This window comes from Falco peregrinus, chromosome 1 (assembly GCF_023634155.1).
Source record: "Falco peregrinus isolate bFalPer1 chromosome 1, bFalPer1.pri, whole genome shotgun sequence".
NCBI lineage: Eukaryota > Metazoa > Chordata > Aves > Falconiformes > Falconidae > Falco > Falco peregrinus.
Genome location: NC_073721.1, coordinates 36,685,597 through 36,706,572, shown reverse-complemented (window position 1 = coordinate 36,706,572; position 20,976 = coordinate 36,685,597). Strand labels below are relative to the sequence as shown.

At 40.6% G+C, this 20,976-nt stretch overlaps 1 protein-coding gene across 2 annotated transcripts in view; it reads left to right on the top strand.

Annotated features, from left to right (window-relative positions):
• Positions 1 to 20,976, top strand: part of HSPA12A (heat shock protein family A (Hsp70) member 12A) — a 92,888-nt gene that overhangs the window by 61,573 nt on the left and 10,339 nt on the right. For both annotated transcript variants that reach the window (XM_027786974.2, XM_055813784.1), the window contains one exon: positions 18,314 to 18,485. In XM_027786974.2, coding sequence (XP_027642775.1) covers positions 18,314 to 18,485 — 172 coding nt within the window. The remainder of the gene's footprint in view (positions 1 to 18,313; positions 18,486 to 20,976) is intronic.

Sequence of the window (20,976 nt, the reverse complement as noted above, 5' to 3'; positions counted from 1 at the left end):
TGGTGCTAGCTATTGGAACATGCAAGCATCTTGAAAAGCAGAGCTTGTTGTAAGAGTAATCGGGGCACTGAGTAGAGAAACGTGTGAAAAGGCAGTTTTGTTAAGGGAAAGACACTGAAGTACAACCACTAGTCTAAGGTGAGAGTTAACTAGTGGGAAATGTTAATGAGCTGTGGAAATCTGCTTGAGTAATCTGTGGCAAGTGACATATCTCTAAGAGAACAGAAATACTAATGGCTTCAGCCACTGGTTCACAATGTGAAGCGCAGCCTCTCTGGGATGGTTAAGTAGTTGCCTAGGCAAAGCTAAATACTGCACGGAATTAATAGAGACAAGTAAGAAGTGTTGTAGATCTGCTTCTGCACTCAATGTCAGTCAGCTTCTGTACAGTCTGCAATCTCAGTGCATCTCTGACATCCCCTCATATCTGTCTTGCTTTAAACAAAACATTGCTAACCTGGAATTCTTAATTTGCCCACGGGCTCCTGTGACAGCCCCTTCCAGCTGCTGCGCTGCTTTCTCATTTCAATGAGTAATCTGGGTGTTCCCTTCAGCCCACAGTTCTTCCTCTCTCTTTCCATCCAGCCTATCGAAATCCTGCTAATTCTGTCTGCATGACAGCTTTTCCTGTCTCTACATACCACTGAGCTTCCATCAAAGCTGTCGCTGGTTTTGCATCTTGGTTACTGCAACATCATTTCCTTGGCTTTGGCAACTGCAATCTGGTCTGTTTTGTATCTCTTCAGAATATTGCTGCTAAAGGGTTTTGTAGCCTCATGCTTGACAGGATAACAACCCTCATTGGACTTTTTCATCTGTGTCATCTCAGACATAAGCTGCATGTCCTGGAGATGAACATCTGTAATGCTAACTCATTTTCTTCCTTTGAAACCCTCTCTAAAATGCTGGTTTTTTCATGCCTACAAAAACTTGACTGTGATTAACATACTGATACGTGAAAACTGCTTCTTGCTGTTATCCTGCCTGCCCCAGTTGTATTCATGTGTTGTGCTGGTTGTATCCTTAACTCTTGTTATACTTGAGCTGCTACCTCTTTGAAGCAGGTATTTGTTTATTCTCATCTGCCTTGCTTCCTGGGACCTCCTGAAGAACTCGGTTTGGTAGGCTGTAGAAAGCTGCATGTCTTTACAGCTTCACTTTGCTGAATCATAATTGCTTTATTCCTGAATAACAGTTCACAGACACTTCTTGCTGTCCTTCATGCTTAATTTCTATGTGTCCAGGGGTAGTTCTAAAGCTGTGTGACACTTGCTGAGGTCTGGTCACACTTGGAGAGAGCTCTGTGATGAGAGCAGAGCGTTATCTCAGGAGGACGAACTTTGGTTTAAGTTTCCTTTCCCAAAGCATGTCTGCTGGAATGAAGTGTTCATCGTATCTGTGTTCATTACATCCTGAATAATGACTCTGAGGATACATTAGTCAGGTTTGCCATTGTCCCCACCAGTAAAATATAAGGCATCATAAATAGCATTAACTTTTCTTGTTTCTGTGTCCTATTTGTTCCGTTTCAAATTCTTTGCTTTGGTATAGTTCTGTCAGGAGTGCTGTATTTACCAGTATTAGAAGGAATCCCATTCTCGTGAAGAACTTGCATCGTGAGTAATAAATTCAAATTGCTCATATATTTGCTTATTCTGGAGACCTTGGCAGCATGGTCTGGTTGGACAGCGTGTGGAAGGACTCCATCCCACTCGTGTGGTGGGACCTACCCTTATTCTTGCCATAGCAGAAGCAGCCAGATGCAGCTACCTGCAGTGGCTCTGAGGTTTAGACCCCGACATGAACAGATAGCTTAGGTGTGGAGGCAAGCCAGTTCCTGCTCGTGAACGTGGCCTGGCACTTACAGCCTCATCAGAATGACGTGTGAACGTGGATACAAAACCAGGATTCCACCTCTGTGTCATCTGAGGTTCTACTGACACGAGAAAGTGTTTTGTTAGTCTTGTATTACTGATGACCAAAAAAAAAGCAAAAAAAAAAAAGCGTGTGGCCACTAATGGAAAGATGAAACTCTGAAAGCGTTCAAGACCATTTGTGTAGAAATGCATTGAATCTGGGTAGGCATGAATACTTGGTTCAGTCTTAACAGCACTTTGGTATCTTAATATATTACTATAAGCAACACTTTTAATCCCTTATCGAAATGAAATTCAGGTGCTGTAGATTGTTTATTAGAGGGAACACAGGATCCAATATTCTTGGCAGAGTGTTTCTTTACAGTAAAGGCATTTTTCCAGCTCATCTTTCAATACACATTCTTTGGGCACAGTAAGCGCAGAGCAGAATCTACAGGCTGGAATTCCTTGAACATGCCAATAGGAATAAGGTTTTAAGGAAGAGTTTGGAGTGTGACAGGAGTATGTGAATGCAGAAGCTATAAAATAAGAAAATAAAACATGGCATACCAAATGTACTCAGGGCAGAGCAAAGGAAAGGGAAGGCTAGTGCATTTTCATAAGCTTGCCCAAAATATTCTGTAGGCTTACAAACATCAGTCAGCTCAACTGCTTAGAGATATTGAGGGCTATTTTATTTTTTATATGAACTGTTGATTTTGAAATGGTGTTCTAGAGCTCTGAAGTAGATCTATTTTTCAATTACAAATAGCAAGTAAAATAATTTGTATGATAAGCTCATATAAATTAACAGAGGCAGTCTAGGTTATAGGATTAAGCATGTGATGCTGGAATTCCAGAAACTTTTTTTAACCAGCTCTTATGCTGAATATCTATAAATGTCTTCACATCATGGAATGTGCACGATGAGAGTTATTTAACACATTGTGTTCCAGGGTTACATTACATTACATTGCTCTGTAGAAACCTTTGGAGAAAAGTAAACAAATTTGGTGAAAGAGTGATGTGACAACACATAAAATTCCTTGCTAATAAAAACATGATGTGAAGTATGTTTGATTTTTAAAAAGATTGCTAGAGACGCTTAACCAGATTGATATCTGTGAAGCTGAGCTAAACTTATTCCTTTGTAAGTATTTTTTTTTATACATAAAACACACACAACTGAAATGTATTTGTCTAGGCATAGTGTAGCAGACTTCTGCTCTAAACTACATAAAAAGGCAGCGATGTTCAGCCGTAAGAACACAGGGAAGCTGGTGATTTCTTTGAAACAGTACTTGTTCATGGAGGCAGATGAGGCAGAAGTGTGCTAATGAATCAGCCTTCCTGAGAATTTGTAGCTTCTGGGGTTCTCTTGAGTCCATACTTTCACTTTTGTGATATTAGGATCTTTTTAATCATAAGAATTAAAACATTTATGAAGTGATATGTTAGGGAGGATTCTGCATCTTGTAGCTATATTTAATTAGGAAAGGATAACTAACTGAGGAGTGAAGATTAGAGAGAGGGAACTCAGCACAGTGGGGAACGTGTACTAATTGATCTCTGTTTACACATTTTAATTACCCAGGCAGGTTCACATGAAAGCAGAGGCATTTGACAAAGCCATCTGCTCATCCAGTTCTGTACATTTCTGTTTGTCCATTTCTGCAGCACAAGTTGGAGTATTTGGAGGTTTTCTTTTTATTTTGCTAAGCAAATAAAATAGGAGGTTTTCATAGCATTCTAGGTAAGAATAGGTAGATGGGTCTGTGTGTGTCTTACAAAGCTGTGGGAGTTGTTTCTCAGTATCTTAGAAATTGCCTGAAAGGTCACTGTAACACACAGAAATAGCCAAAAATTAGAATCTTCCCTCTGCCTGGTGGAAAGACTGTGCTAGATGGGGTTTTCCAGCCAAAAGAAGAAAACAATAGTTGGAAAGGCTTTGAACTGCAGTCAGGAGCAGTGGAGGGAGTGATAGAGGTCCACAAACAAATTTAAAGCAGTGTGGACAAGAACTAAAACTAGTACATAGGATTGTTTGTAATAAGTTCATAGAAGGGCGATGAAGGAGGATAATAGATCAGCCTAAAAGACATCTTAGATGCCAGTATTCAATTACAAAGAGGAAAGAAATACAAGCTGAAAGTGGAACTACAGTGAAAAATATTAAGGCAAAATCAGAAGGCCCAAGGTACAAAATAAGATGCAACCAATAGAAAATAGCAACCATATAGTTTTCTCAGCAAAACTACTCTCAGTCAGGGCCACTTGTGTCTCTTTATTAAAGTCAGCCTGAGCCACAAGGACCTATAATGAGGATATTTTGAAACAAAGGGGAGAAACCTGAGACACTTAAATAGGTTACTTAAATAGGAAGAGAGTCTGGCTTTGCTGTTGCGGTAACTGGTGTATGCCCATGGTACAAAAAACATTTCTAGAATAATATAACATGAAAAATTGAAAAGCTTATGAGAATTTAATGGCTTCATTTTTCTAATGCACACTACTCATAAAACTTGCAACTAATGTCTTCCTGCACCTTGGGGGATATAATGTAATGCAGCAAAAAATTCTTAGTAATGCCACTTGGAGCTAAGCTTTCATTTACTTCACAAATGTGATCTGTGGCAACAGTCACTTGGGAGTGAGCTGCAGCAGCATCGTGCTAGTGGAAATATGGACTCAATGCAACTGTGGTCCAATTTGCCATCAACCTGTCAAGAAGCACATCCTCTCCCTTAGCACGTTATTGTTTAGCAATATGTGAGTTAGCTAGCTTTAGTAATGCTAATTTGGATTTATTTGTGGTCCCAATACCCATGAAAATTTTGGAGGAATGAAAGGGCAGGGACACAACAAAACAAGCAATTTGGAGCTTTTTGTAGCGTGCTGTGCAAAGAAAAAGTTGGTGATTTCAGAGTCTTCTGGTTGTTCCTTGCCTTGTAAGGTTTCCAAGATTCTTCCCCTTAGAAAACTGTGTCTACATATCTGGGATTGCTTCTAAGACCAGAATGTGATAGACTAGATGTGATGTCCTAAGTAAGGTCTGCTGCAATTATTGGTATTATTTTCTGTCTCACAAATGCAAGCAATCCTTGTCTCTCTCACAATGGCTCAGCCTTGTGCCTTGTCTGTGTGTTGCAAGAAATTATCTTTCTTTCTTATCATTGGTTCACAGAAGCTTTTTGAGGAATAGACACAGGTAAACTGCAGAACCTTTTCTGTGCATTGTAAACAAAAGTGGTTTTAATGCTGCTTCATGATTGGTAGCCACTGGTTGTAATTCAGATATTTCCTTCCTTATGTTCCACTTCCTCAAGGCCCGCTCATCAGCAAATGCTACAATACTAATTTCCAGTCCATTCTGCTCAGGCATCTGGTGTTGGATTCATCCATCTCACTGTTAAAACCTGTGTCATTTCTCCACAAACTACAGAGCTCTTCCCTAGAAAAGTGTAATTGGAAGAGGAAATTTTTGGATTTAAGATAGCAACTGGAATAATCCTCTCATCGTGCCATAAAGTGAAAGTGGTACTTCTGTATCTCTGTTTCTGCCTGGAAAGCAGCCACTTCTTGAAATTCAGTTCCAGCGAGCATCTTCTAAAGGCAGTGAAGAACAGACATCCCTCCTGGGGGTATGTCAGCTCTTATTTTCTGTCTTAATAAGGACAGCAGAATTTTTTTACACTGTGAGAGGTTTGGAGCAGACTGCCATGCAGTGCAAAATGACAACTGAATTTTCACACCATGCCTCCCAGTAGCTGGTAAAAGGCAGCTGAAATACTTTGTTTCCGCTGAAAGTCTTCTATGGATGCACCTGCTGGTGGTGCAGGTTCCAGTACAGGGGAGAAGGAAAGCAGGAGGCTTATGCCAGGGATATAAGCTCTGTGGCTGCATCAGAAAGCATTCAGACAGCAGCATGTTTGGAGTTTTGGGTGCTGTCTTATGCTGCTGGGAGATGTGGCAGCCCTTTGCCGTCTGCACAGTCTATTCAAACCAGATGCAAACTCTCAGGGCGCCAACAGCGCTCCTGTGGCTGTGCCTGCTGCAGATCTGAGCCCAAGCGCATGAGTTGCCCGAGTACGTGCATGAAGAGGGCAGTCAAAGACTGAGGGGTAGAACAGGCAGTGATACGTAGCAGTTCCTCCTGGCTCTCTTCCCAGACCCTCCCACAGTTGCAGTACATGTGTTCTCCTACTCTTGATTTCCTACTCCTTGATTTCCATCTCTCACCTTTGTCAGGACAGAATTCCATGTTAGCCCTCAGCTCTGTGGGGCCCTGTAAAACCCTGGAATCACCTCCATGGGGAGTTCAGCATGAACAGTCTTTTCCTTTGAGAAGTAAACAAACGACCAACAGCCTTTCAAAAATTAAAGATTCGTTTGTTCAGTGAAAGCATATCTTTAGAATAAACAGCTTGCACACTTTTCTGGGTGATTTCTGACAGGTCTCAGAGACCTCTTTCTTTGAGTCATAGAAGATGTCTGTTGGTTTTGGGGTAGGGTGACGTTCCCCTGTCAGAGTTGTCACAGTATGCTTTTAAATTATAAATTTCCTCAGGTTTTTGAATTAAGACAGTCCAGTTAAAGGACTTCCTCTAACTATGAGAGGAGAATGGTATTTTGGAAGGCTTGACAGAGGGGACCCCTTTTTGTCACCATTGCCGTTTTCTGCAAGAAGCATTTGGACTAGAAGTGTAATCTTCATCCTTGTAACATAATAGATAGCAAATACTGTATTCTTGCAATATTCTGCAATTCTGCTATTGTCACGTACAAGGATTTGACAATATTTCTTGTTCTCTGTCCTCTCCTGGCTCCTGCTGCCCAGGAGAACTTCATATTTCCCTGAGTAATAAATACTTCGCAGAGCTCAGGAGCTCTTGAGATTATCTGCTTCTTTTCCTTCTCTGGCTTCCATTTCAAAAGTTTGTGTTATAGCCTATGTTTAGTAAATTTTATCGTTTCTTAACTTAAAAAAGGGAAATTATTATACGAAATCCAAAAGACCTGATGAGTATGGAATTAAATAAGAGAACCAAACAGTGTTTACAGTCCCAAAGAATTCCAAGTTCAGGCTGAAAATACAAATAATAGATTATAACAATAATGTATAAAATACAAAGTATAGAAATATCCAGGTAAAACAATCTGTACTCTTAGGTGGGTAACAGCAACCCCAGGAAAAATAAATTGAGGCAGTCTGACCATGCTTAGCAAAGGCATTCGTCTCAGTAATTGTCAGCCTAGCCTCTATAACAAATTAGTTCATCTAATCAGTGACCACACAAATGCAGCGGTTCTGACTGTAGGCAATGCAACTCCACAAAATTTGTTATTCAGAGCATGCTGAAAGTAAAAGTCACACTTCCATTACAATTCCAGGTGCCACATTTGTGGTCTTGCTTTTCAGAATGGGATAACGCCATGGTTTCTAAACAACCATTAGGAGGGAGCAATGTTACAGGCTGTACTTTATTTCTTATCATAGGAGGAGCTTTATTGATAGGTTAGTAAAGAGAAATGAAGAATCAAATGGATTCTGCTTTGGTCCAAACCAACTTGCTAAGTAGCATGATGAGCTATGTGTGTGATGGATAGCCAGCTTGATTATTCAGTCCGAGGACCTCCCATTCCAACAAACTTCAGCAATAGCTCCATTGTAAACCTTGGCATTGAGTTGAACACTCAGAAACTGATGATGTATTTACTTTACTGGATTGTTTCACAAAGTTTGGTCTGAGTGACTTGCAAAATGTTATATGGGATGCTTGTAGCAGAGCTGAATGCAAAAGCATTGACCTTCGAGTCCAGGCCTTCTATTTGTATTCTCATGCTTTTAAGCACAAGACCATTTATTCTCTACAATCAAATACAGGAAAATGAATTCATTAGGAATTGAAGTTCTTTGACAAGACACTGGACTGAGGGGCAGATTGTATTAGTGTTTTAAACTTAACCTGTGCATCCTTGTTGCATTAAACTAACTGCTTTTCCTATACTGAATAATTTTTAAAAGTGACTGATGGCTGATGTTTAAGGCTAAAGGACTTCTTAGGGCTGTTGTGCTCTTTATAATTTGAGATTTTAATAGTGTAGCTTTCAGATTTTTTTTTTTTTAAAGTGTACTTTGACAAATGTTTCCTTTTGATTTCAAGATATTTAAATAGAAATTCTAATTGCAATGATGACTGAACTCCATACAGAAACTGTGAGGTCATGAATAACTGCAGGCTTGTTACGGTGAGTCTGGTGCTGCAGTTTACTGTCAGGCACGATGGGCTCCCTCTCATTGATGCAGGCAAGGATTCAATGCGGCATTCACAAAGACAGAATGAGAAAGTGTGTAGGTCTTTGGCATTTGGGAAAGGTTCCTACCAGCAGTTCTGGTCTTTCTCAGTGTATAATACCTGCACCATTTTGGAATCATGGAAGCGTTCATTGGAAGCGTTTGTTGAAGATCCATCTAGCCTGACCTTCCATTTGAAGCAGGGTTATTCCTAACACCACATCAGCAGTGGCTTTGTTTAGCAAAGTTTTAAAAATCTCCAAGGACAGAGATGCCTCCCTGGGCAGCAGTTCTAGTGCTGCATCACCTTCCTAGTAAAAAAGGGGTTGTTGTAATACCCAATTTGAATTCCACAAGCTGCAGTACGTGGCCATTGCCCCTTGTTGTACCCCTGGCAAGACTGAGGATAGTTGTGTTCTGCTGTCTTTATAACTGCTCTTCAGACAGCTGCATCGCTCCTTGGCCCCCTCTTTACCAGACTAAAGAAGGCCAGCTCCCTCAGTCTCCTTACAGAATGTGTTCTCTAGCAGCCCTCCTTGAATCCTCTCCACTTTCTCCATGTCTGTCTTGAACTGAGGAGTGCAAAAGTGTTCTGTTGATAACCTTCACAGAGCTCATTCTGTAGCCATTACTCATGGAAATTAGTGGTCATGAATACTTATACCAAGAAATAGCAAGGAAGTGCTGTAGTAGAGGGCTGTAAGTGATTCTAGTGGTTTCTTTGGAGTTATTATTATTATTATTAATAATAATAATAATATTACTAGTTTACGCAATGATTACACATTTTCATCCCAGCTTTTGAAGTTGGTATCCAAGAGTTTCTTCCACCATAAAACTTAGTCTAATTATAAATGAAATGTTAATCTAAACCTCTTCCCTCTTCAACGTGTATGTTCATGCACAAACTCTTTAAATAGGGAGTAGCGTTGCTATTAACTGAAATTCATTTATATCTTGTCTGGTGATGTTCACCACACCGGCTGTATGTGTGCAAGTGTGAGGTACCTTATATCATCATCCGTCCTGATTTCCTGTAGGTTAGAGGATTTCACCTGAAAGCTCCCTGCACAGGAATTCATAGCTTGTGAGTTCTGCCTTGGAAGTGCGAGCAGCTGTGACCAGTTAATTCAGCCTAGTGAAGGCTGGTAGGAAGGCGGTGAATTTTCTGTGGGTTAGTTACTTTGTATGAGTTTCTGATATAGGCAAACCCTGGGAATCCACAAGACACTGTAAAACCTAAGCTCTAGTATTTTAAAAGCAAGGAAAAAATGTATAAATATATAGTAACAATATCTACTTTGTCATGGTAGAACCCAAGATAACCTGGGGTCTAAAAGAGTTGTCTCAGGATAATCCCAAAGTCCCAAGGACAATCTGAAGGCCAGTTTTTACATTGGGGTTCATCCTATGTCTTTCATGTTACTTAATCACTTGTGCTAATGCAAAGTGAATAAATAAAAGCTATTACAGGGGTCTCTCAACTTCTAGTTTTGTGCCCTCTCCATAAACCAATGGCTTTTCTACTTTTCATCTTCCATAATCCATATTTCTCTTGTCTGCAAAATGAAGTTACTATGATTTTACCATAGCCTGAGATTTTCATTTATGCTCTCTCAAGCAGCTTTTTCACAGAGAGATGAGTATCTTTGTCCTGTCACTTAACTGTACAGATGGGGAAGCTGACACTGAAGGAATTCTGCAGCTGTGCTAATTATCCACTATGTTCTCACTTGTGAAATGCAAAATATCAGTGGCACCTAATCAGAATAGGATGAAGGGCAGCCTGTGCTACAAATCTAATTTTAGCTCAACGGGCAACAATAGTGGAAAATGTATGCATTTGTGTGTAGCAAATGTTGTTTAAGAGAAAGCGAAAAGCTCTTGGTTCTGTAAAGCAAGAAGTGCCTCAGTGACATTGTAGATGCTAGATCTTTCCAGGATCAACCATCACCCAAACGTTGTGTTGACTAGATTTAAAAAAAGAGACAGGCGTTAATTCTCAGTTTTCATCTTGGCTCTTAAATTCTGAGGATGAGGTTTTGAAAGGAGGGGAGCACCCAGCAGCTCTTCTCCTGCCTTTGGCAAGTGCAGCCTCTTTGCTGTCATCACTAAGAGGAATCTGGGTGCCTTTGAAGATCCTGTTCGTTTTGTGGCTCTTCAGCAATTTTAAGAATCTGTCTTCGAACAGATAAGTGGACTGAGCTAAATGGGCTGTCTGCCTTCACTCTGTTGTATTTATTCACAATACCTAACGTACTGCAGTACTTTTCATCACTCTAAAGCCGAAGCTTTGGTGTATATGATGGCATAGTTATTTTCAAGCATTTCTTGTGAAGGCTTTATAAGTCTCAAGGCTGAAGATTTAGCAAAACTGGATGTGTTGTGCTTTTCATGCAGCTTTGTGATATCCACTAGTCCCACTCCCTGCCAACCCAGCTCCCCCTTACGCGCCTCTTTGTGATAGTGCTGACAGTCTTTTCCCATGTTGCTCATCTTCCCTGGCAGGCTCTGCCTCTGTAATTAGATCTCAGTCATTTATTTGTGACATCCCAGTTTGATGCCATAAAACTGGAGAAAGTGCTAGCTAGTGAAAAAGGAGGAGGATTAGAGGAGCTCGCTTACCAAGGCACTAAGTGGATGGTGTTATCATGAATCCGTTAACACAATGAACTGATTAGTTTAAACAGTGTAAATTTCACAAGGCACTTAATTTCCAACTGCTGTTTTGTGTTGCCTTGATTCAGGCACACAATACTTTCTTCATGCAGGCTGTGTGGTGCTTAACTTGCAATCATGGCTTTCCTATTGTTACTAATTATAATAAATATCTTGGAAAATAGAAAAATGTTGATGTTAGTTCACAGCTGCTGTTTTTTTGGCTGAATGATGTTGTCCTGCAGAGCTTCATTTCCTAATGAACCACATTATCTTTACAGAGCTATTTTGTGGAATCCAACTTTTGAATTTTATCTCTGGTGCCTACAAATGTGACTTTAGTGGTAAAAGAGGTTTAAAAGGTTCTTCCCAGAAGAAAAGATCATTACACTCCTCTGGTCTGCAGCATTACTTCAAAAGTGATTAATACAGTTGGTGGAGGTGGCAAACTATGGAAGCAGGATGGGGACCCAAGGCTGTGGTGGAGCTGTGATGGAGCTGTCCATGCAGCTTCTGCACGTGCTACGTGTCACATGCAGAAACTGAAGCTTGCTCTGTGTGGCTGGGACACTGAACTGGAGTTCAGGTGTTGTGAAGTCCCACCTATTTGTGGGTTCCTGAGCAACATTAGCCAAGGCTTTTAGCCTCTGTGCCTTGTTTTTCCAACTGTCTAATGAGGGTGGTTCTTCTCTTGCACATTTTCATCTGTTTAATCTATTTGTGCTACATTTTTATATCTAGAAATATCTTACTAATTGTGAATGCAGTGCCTATGGCACTGACGCAGTACTGGATTGGGTCTTAGATGACTACGAAATTGATCAAAGCAGAAAATTAGAATTCACCCAATCAGACCTCCTACTTTGTTTCTCTTTCTGAATGATTGAATTTAACTGACATGAAAGTAATACCCTATAATACTCTATACTTAGCTTACAAAATGTTTTCCTTTGGTGGCTTTCCATGCACAGAGGACAAAGGCAGTAGTATACATATTTTAACAGATAGGTAATCTGAGCTGGTAAGGAGTACAGTCTGCCAGGATCATCTCACTGGTTAGCAGTGCAAAGAAAGTAAAATTCACTTCTCCTGATTGTAAGCACAGTTCTTATCCAGAGAAAATGCACTTTTTAACATTTGTGAGTATACGTTGGAATAATTTACTTATTCCATTTGACCTGAAAGTGATGTATCAAATGTTAGTAAATGGGTAAAAAATGAGGTCTTGATCAGATTATTTTCTCTAGTTCAGAGAATTTGCCTAAACTACTCCCTAGACCAAAAGGGAATCAAAAGGGTCAGAGTGGTCTCTGTGCTCCTCTTGCAGCGATGAAGACCACCACTCTGCAAGTTAATGTGTTAGCACTGAAGTAAACCCAGCTGCGTTTTGCTCTGGCCCTTACTCTACATCCTAGTGAAATAAGGGGTCAAGACCGGATTGCCTGCATAGATCTGATTAATCGTAAATCTGTGTGGTGCTCCTTTGTACCTCTGTTATTTCCTATATGTACTGATTTTTAACCATTTTTTAAAAATTTTTGGATCTTCTTCAGAGGCTGTGTTAAGATTAATATATATTTTCACCATATTTTCGCTTTAAGGAAGATGATGATTTTATAATATTATATACAGATGCATCTTAACAGGTCGAGGCTTTTGTGCCTCAGTGTCATAACACTGAGGTGCAAGAACCGTCTGAATCTAGTCCTGTATAACTGTGGGGTAAAATGCACCTTGTCGCTTATTGTATTTCTTTAATGTTTTCATCTTCCCAACCCCCCCATGCTGCAGAATAACATTAAGGCACATCCCTCTGTTGTCAGTCTCCTCAGAGCCTGCCTGCATGGGGCTAGTTTAGTCCCGTGAGCTGCTGCTTTCCTTCCTGGCTTTGCAGAGTAGCACCGTGGGCCCGTGGAGCAGCCTAGGGGCTTGCCCACAGATTCAGTTGGGTTTGACAGCTGTGCTATAGACTGTTCTTCCTCCACACATCCTCAGGGACATAAAAGCTAATTATTGTACATACAAATTTAACACAAGTACTTTCCTTTGGTCAGAGGAAAGTGCTTGAAAAGTCTGCATGAGACAGGGCAATGTTTTGATCATTGCTGTTGTGCCCCTAGTTTAGTTCCATTCTGCAGGTTTGTCCCTTTTTAATGATCTGGTTCCAAAAGTAAGCTAGACCTGTGCAGTGATCTTGTGAAAGTGTATGTGCCTGCCTATGTTATCACCCAGTGTTGATGGAAGGGCAGAAGCTTCAGAAATGGTTGAGTAAAGGCTGCAGTGTGCAGGAAGGCATGGTTGTGTGTTCCCTGACAATGTGAAAAGCTGCAGTGTGAGCTGAGAGCCTCCCAGCCCTCGTGGCAGTCAGCCATGGTATTTTAGAAGGTTTAATATTCAGAAAACAAGGTTGATGTGAATTTTTCAATTGGAGAGATTTCCAGACAGGTCAAGCTCAAGGAAATAAAGGTGAATACAAAATGCATGGGACTGACTCCAATTAACATACAATTCTAATAATAAACCAGCATCTTAAACTCAACAGATGGAGTACGTGGGTTGGGGTTTTTTTAGTATTTAAGACCTTTGTATCAGTCCTTTTAATCAGTTCTACAACTCGAAGATATGGGTGCACTCCATGCAAGGCATGTTCCTGGTGTTACAAGTCAGTCTGATGTATCTCTCTGAATATGTGAAAAAGGAAATCTAACTGTTGCTTTCAATAGTTTGAAAGGATAGTAATAGGAAATGTGTGTCTTGTCAATGATGGTGTATTTCCTAATATGCTATTTCTTTTGAGGTCACTGTGGTGTAATAAATAAAATCTACTAGAGAACAGTGTTTTGCCTGGCTGTGTTATGAAATACAGGAAATACTCCAGCTAAATGCTGATGCTTCTAATTATGGCAGCTTTCAGAGATAGGAGCTTTTTATCTAGCCTACGTTGTGGCTTTCATTGTCTTCTAAAAGTACTTACAATATTTTATTATGATGCTGTCTTTAAGGCCATATACATGACAATATTTAAAAAAACAAAATCAACGTGCATTGCTTTTTTTCATTGTGCATCATGGCATGTAAGGCTGGGTTTTAAACGTAGCATCTTTTAATCTGTAGTAATGAAGACTCTGCACGTGGAATAAGTGAATATCATTTAGTTCTCTGGAAGTGCTTGGACTGCTTATACTGAGCTTCAGTCCAGACCTCAATGTTTGCTAATGATGAATCAGTTTAACACTGGGCAGCTGATGCTTTTCAGGGAATCAAGAATATATTTGTGGTCAACTGTGGCTCTCTTCTGGTGACACATCTCTGGCTATAAGAGGGCAAGTGCACTGAGTTGAGAATTCACCTGCATCGGATGGTAAAGTTATTTGTGCTCAAGTATGTGAAGCTTTGAAGCACTTTGAAGTTTGCTATTGTTGATGCATCTTGGTGAATGAACAGCAATGCACTGGCACCAGCTCACAGACTTGTTTTACTGGAGTGAGTGAAAATCTGGGATTTCTCAAAGTATTAAATCCTAGTCCTCAGGCATATGAGCAAAGTGAGTTTGGGGCAGTTTTGTGAAGTAGTTGTTTTCATAGTGTTCTTTGCTTCTTCCAGGTCTATAAATGCAGCAACATCCTGCAAATAAACTCGTTTTTAAGAACTTTCTGGTGCTCAAAGGATTTTTGTAATTCCATGATGGGTTTTCCACATTTGCGTTTTTGGGAATACTGGTGTCTGTTGCCTTCGCGTTTCATAAGTGATGGCTGGGTTTATGCTGCTAGTGAGCATGATGGGAGAAAGAAAAACTCCTTGGCAGACTGAAGACATGGCTCTGTTATAAAGTCTGCTGTAAGCTACCCTAGGCAAGAGCAATGTGATGCATCTATCCCACTGCCAGAATGATTTATATAATGTTGAATATTGAGACATTGTTTAGATCTGTCCTGTTACAAGCCTGTTACCTTGTGAACCTCTGTTCTTAGTTACAGTTGTACTTGGGCAGCAGTGGGTAAGGGTATGGAGTGAGGCAGATAGAAAGGAAGAAATGTAAAATACACAAATTCCCAAATGTCTACAGTTAGTATATCACTGTTTCTTTGTATTGAGTGCCTATTGTTGTCACTCCTTTTTCTCTGCATGCTCGATGTTTTTCTGCCTTCTGTCCCTTTCTCCTTGGCTGTAATGATGGGACAGAGGTACTGCCTCTGAAGTTTTCATCTTCTCAGAGCTTGTATTAAAGCAACCTCCTTGCTCCATTCCTCCTTAGCAGTATGTATGTGTTCATGTTTCTTTCTCATCTCCCCTTCACCCATTTTCTGTGCTGTGTATAGATATATGTACAGTAATGTGTTATATCTGATGATCTAAGTAGATCATGCACAAGGTATGAAATAGAGTCAATATTGATCAATATATATATATCTACGTACATTTGTGTGTGTACCTATAAATATATATATACACATGATTCCTAGTACCTTTCAGTGTATAAGATTCTTTGTATGGTCTTTTTATAATGTGAAATAACACATTCTTCATTGTAACTGGCCCTTCAAACTCTGTAAGGGAAGCTTTTTAACAAAAAAACCCAACCTTTTTTCATTAAATTCTGTTAGGATCAGCTGTGCTTTGAACTGGTAAAAACTGTAATTTCTGTTGAATGTTTTCTTCAGGAGATATTTTAAGCATGCTAAAATAATATCTAGAGAGAAAAAGTGGCAAGAATAGCATCTGCTATACTCGGAGGGTCTGAGAACATGGATCTGAGTCCATCTGCTCCAGGTCACTGCCTTCCTCTCCTGACGTGCAGGCTGCAATGTGAAAAGTTCATGGTACAGACTACTGCTGGAGGAGGGGAGGAAGCAAATGTTATTGTTAATGGTTTACTGTTTTATTTTAGCAGAACCAGCCTTGGAAATTTGTCCCAAAATCCCCCGTAGAACAGATGACTTTGCAATTAATACAATCTGTTTTTTCCCCTGCCTCAATTTAGGAAATACCAGTGCATTCCCTGTGTGTGCATCTCAGTTCTTGTCACCTCTGAAAATGCTTTATGATATAGCCTTTGGATTTTAAATACCCTTAGCAGCAAATTATATTTCTCTAAAATACAATTTTCTCTTTTAGTGCCTAGGTTAGACACGAGACTTAAGAGTTGCTTTGTCTGTGCTACTAACATATGCCCAGTACAGGGACCAGGCTGAGCACACAAGTTAATCCACATTGCTGGATATTAAAAATAAACACTTGGTGCTCTTGCAAGATGTGATAATGGATTTAACATATGTGAAAACTGCAGCAGGGTAGTAGGGAACTCTGTTCATCGTACCCTTATTGGACAGGGCTAAATGTGCTGGGCTTAAAATTGCAGCAAGAAAGATTCAGATTAGGCTTTTAGGAAAACTTTCCGAAGGCAAAGACAGTAAAGGGCTGAGTTTGTACACAGAGACCATACATTTTTGGAATTCTTTAGCACATTAGATAAGTATATTTCAGGGAGCAAGTACTCAAGCATGTCTTGAGTGTTGCCCTTCCCAAAGCAACAAATTAAAGCTTTGTGTGTGGAAGAGCTCAGCTGGAGATAAGTGTCGTTGAAGTGAGCTGGCATGAAACCAGCCCTGCTTGTGCCTAGTACGTTGAGATCAGTTGGAGGAAAGATTGGGTTTATACTAAAGCACAATGCAAGAGCTTCATCTTCATCCCCAGTACAGCTCCAGAACTTTTATCTAAGCCTGTGGCCTGTGCTGCCAGCATGCTTGTATCCAAGTGATGGCAGGAGAGCCTGGCTGGGACCCATGCTTGATCAAAAGTCTTTTTATATCTTTGAGTGTTACTCTGGCTGCTGTAAATCTGTGTTTTCCAAATTGTGGACGTTTGATTGCAAACATTCTTTTCGATATAATATTTTTTCAATATATGTTGCCACATAGCTGGCAAGGTTTGATATTCTGTGGTATTTGCCCAGCATTCTCTCTCCCAGACAGTTCCACTAATTTTAGATCATGCTGTCGAGTCCAGTGGATGCAACCAAAACAGAAGGTTTCGCCCGACAGCAATAAAGGATGTAAAGTGACCATAATCCCCATCATTGAGATGATTAGTTTAACCCTTACTTTCTTATTGTGGAATTTATTTGTTGTTTTTCCTTTTTTATTATCAACAATGAGAAAGATGCTTTCTATAAAAATCTATTTATCTTGTTTATGAAGATGAAGAGGGTAAAATGAGTCCATGAATGTGAAGGACAATTTTATGTCTCCAAGTTTTACCTCAGTATTGCTTTTTGAACAAGTTTTACTTTGAGTTGCTAGCTGCAGGTATAAACTAGCCAGCAATTCCCATAGCCCACAGTGTAGCTGTATGAAGGAAGCCAAATTCCAGTCCAGGTCCTGCAGCCTTTCCATGTGATTCTACCTTTTTTTGGGGATGCTCTGGAGCCACCACAGTGCGTGTGTATGAATTGAAGTGAAGATTTGCTCAAAGGCTGACTGTGGAAGCAGAAAGATGTTCATACGTATATTCATTTGCTAGCATGCTTTAGTACTCAGGCATTTAACTGAAAAACAGTTAAAGCAGGTAAACCAAAAGTTGGGCAGAAATAGTTGAAAGATAACGTTACCTATTTTAACAGATAATCATCCAGTAGGGAGAAGTACAGGAGAAAAGAAACGAAAACACAATCTTGTCAGTTGCTTTGGTATTTTTCTTTAAGCCCACTCTGAGTGATGTTGTTACATGAGATCTTGTGGCTTCTTGAAAATCTGTGTGTCTGAAGGCTGAAAATCCAGAAGAAAAATAGAAAGAATGGCAAATGTTGGTTTTATAATGTGAGTTTACTTTTAGGCTTATTCTCTCTACGTTTTAGGAACCTGCCCTATTGTATTTTGAGTCCTTGAATATACTGGGCATTTTGGAGATGTTATAAAAGTGAATGTGCTTAAAAGCAATGGATTTTGAAGCAGAAAGTGTTGGTTGTAAGTCAGAAGATGCATTACTGGCAAAGCGTATTGTATATTCCTAGTAAGCTACACAGTGCATGGAGTCCATTTCGGCAAGGACTATGTATATCTGGGATATAAAGGCAGGCATACTTCAAATATCGCTGTGGGGAGGAGAGGCCAAAAGTATTTCTTCATTTCTTAAGGGAGGTTGGGCCCCCTCTTAGCAGGCAGATTCACGGGTTAATTAGGAGTTCAGGTTTTAGGCCATTCGTTACAGGTTCCAAAACAACTTTCTTCCTTTCTCCACCTGTCAGGTACAGCTGCTGGGTTAGACAGCATGGTAAGTGCATGCACACCTCCCTGTTCCAGCCTGTGAAGCTGTGCTAGACATTGTGGGCAGGACGGTTCCCAGATCAAGACCTCGAGCCCATGGCAGTAGCTCCTTTGCGCGTTGAACTCGGAGGGCTGTCCTACCCGAACCTGCAAGCTGGGGAGAGGCTTGTTCACTTGCTGGAAAGGGTCTGCTAGGCTGCGGTGTTTCCCACCCCACCTCTCTGATCGATTCTCTCTCGCAGGCAGGAATGGCATCTCCTGAAAATCCTGAGCAGTTGATCATTGCCCTGGAACCCGAGGCTGCCTCTATCTACTGCCGAAAGCTCCGCCTGCACCAGATGATAGACCTGAGTAGTAGGGCGCCTGTCAATGGTTATAGCCCAAGTGACACTATTGGAACTGGATTTACACAGGGTACTTCTTCTATTAACTCACTTCTTTAGATTCTTATGCCTAAATTTGCTTTGTCCATGAGGGATGTTTTTTTATCTTTTCTTGTTTTCTTAGCTTTCTTAAATGTTTCAGACTAGCATCAGTTTCCTTTTATAACTGTTTTGCTGTTTGCTGTAGTTAGACTAGTTTAGTTATTGAACTGTCAGACACGTTTGTGTGCACTTGAATTTTAGCATGCAGGTAGCTTCATTGCCTTGCCTTTACTGAGATGTTGTGGGAGTCTTTTAGTATTTTCACAATAGTATTTTTCTGCTTTAATTAAAATCAATACTTCATGTTGGAACATTTTTTTAATATTTCATTTGTTGAAAACAATTATGTGTTTGATTAGCTGCGTTATTGAAGCAGTGTTAAATTGGATCTGCAATGAGACTTTTAGGCTGAGGTGTTCCAGAGATTTGGCAAATGCTTTTTGATGTTACCTTTATGAAATACCATTAATTACTTTCATCACAGTTTTGGAATATAGCAGTGAATTTATCTGTGAAGAGCAACTAGATATGGTACTTCTGATTTATTGACCTGGCATGTTGCTAATATCAGTGTCTGAAGACTGACTTACAATGAGGGACATAGGTTGGATTATAGTGTAAGTCACTCTTCAAAAGATCCTTTGTCACTAGGATTTTTTAGCTTGGTATCCTACATGAGATTGGAGGAAAACAGGAGAGAGAAAAACCCCCAAGTAAACAAAGCAGCAATAAGATGTGACTGCTACGTACTGCACAGATTTCCCGTTTGTGTGGACTCTATCAGTTGCACTGATATCGGTGGTAGTGTGCCAATCTATCCCAGAAGGAATTTTTCGGCAGAATTTGTATTTTATCGTGTTTGTTAGGTCAAAACAGTACAGGCAAATGGAAGATTAAGCTAGTAAAGCTATTCTTCTACTTACCGGAGGGTATTTTTTTATAGGTAGGCGGAGTCACTACATCATTCTTTCAAATCCATGCCTCTCCCAGCCAGCGCTTGTCAGATGTGTTCAGTGTTACCCACGCGGAGCACAGGGCACAATCCGTTTTCAGGACACAGTCCCTTCAGGGGCCCTCAGCATCTATACCCTCTCGTTCATGTCCTGAACTGTTCCAGTTCCATGTGATTTTACATGAACTCACTCTCAGGCTACACAACGATTTACCCTTGGGTAAATAATAAAAGACATTAGTTTCATTGGTTAAGGTTTTGATGCTGGGCAGAATCTGGCAGACCATGGATTTCTGCTGATGGGCTTTTTTTGGGGTGGGGGTTACTCTTCTCCTTCATGACTTTGTATGGTAAAAGCTATTGTGGATGAGAAACGTTTTGTATCAAAATTAATGAAAACAAAGTTTGGAGTGAATTAATTTGGAGTTCAAATTAAAATTTTGTAAGGGCATGGCAGGCACCCAAGATAAGCTGAGAACAGATTAAGGAGAAAAAAACCCCTTTAAATATAAACAGAGGGAAGCACTCCAAGGAGCATATTATTGCTGTGAAGTCAAAACAAAAATTCTACTGTTTGTAGTAACCAGGATAAGCATACTTCAGCTGTGGTTAAAGACTGGCCCTTGTGTTCACTTCTCACCCACAGGAGTGAATGAAAGGGCTCCCACTGACTGCTGTGGGCGCTGTGTCAGGCCCTTGCTGGGACCTGGTGCTTGTCCTGCCGTTGAACGCTTTGTCGTTGACGCTGTTGCTGTGCTGCTATGCGGCGAGGCTGATGTGGCTGGTCTGCATCGCAGGGTCTTCGTGGGCAGGGGGAGGGTGCCCGTGGGGCCACTGGGCTTTTCCTGATGATGGGCACTACAGAAATGACAAGCCAGATGCATTCAGTGATTTGCATCCTGATACTGTTGTAGAGGTTGATTTAGAAGCCTAGTAGTAAAGGCTTTCACTACTCTGCTTGACTGTTCTGCATCTTTTAAACGTGTAAGTAGCAATTAAATCTTGTAAGTTAAATGATCCTTCTGATAGTATTGCTAGATGGCTAGAATTTTTAATTGGTGTCTATTTAAAATATGATGAGGGTCAGACTTGGTGATCACTGTGGCCGTAAGGAGTTCTAAACCTGAGCAGCAGTGCTTTTGGCTGCTTGTTTTGGGACGGACCAACACCCTGAAAGGCTGGGGAGGTGTCTGTGCCTGAGCACCCAAAATCAGCAGTGGCTTTTGGAAACAGGGGGGTTCTCTGCTGAGCCCAGGCAGTGTGGGTTGACCTGGCAGTGGGCTGGGGATGTTGCCTGGTGGCTGCCAGCTTGCCCGCTTCCAGACGGCGCTTTGAAAACCAGAACAGATTACAAAAAAACCATCAGACTGGCTTATAGTTTTCATATTAGGTTATGGGGTTTAATCCAGTTAGTATCAAGGAGGATCGCTGTGGCTGACAAACGTTTTCCCTTCTTTCTAGAAACAATGTTAGAATATTCCTGCTTCTCGTGCAATAATTTCCGTTTGTTTTGTTAAGAAGTGACACA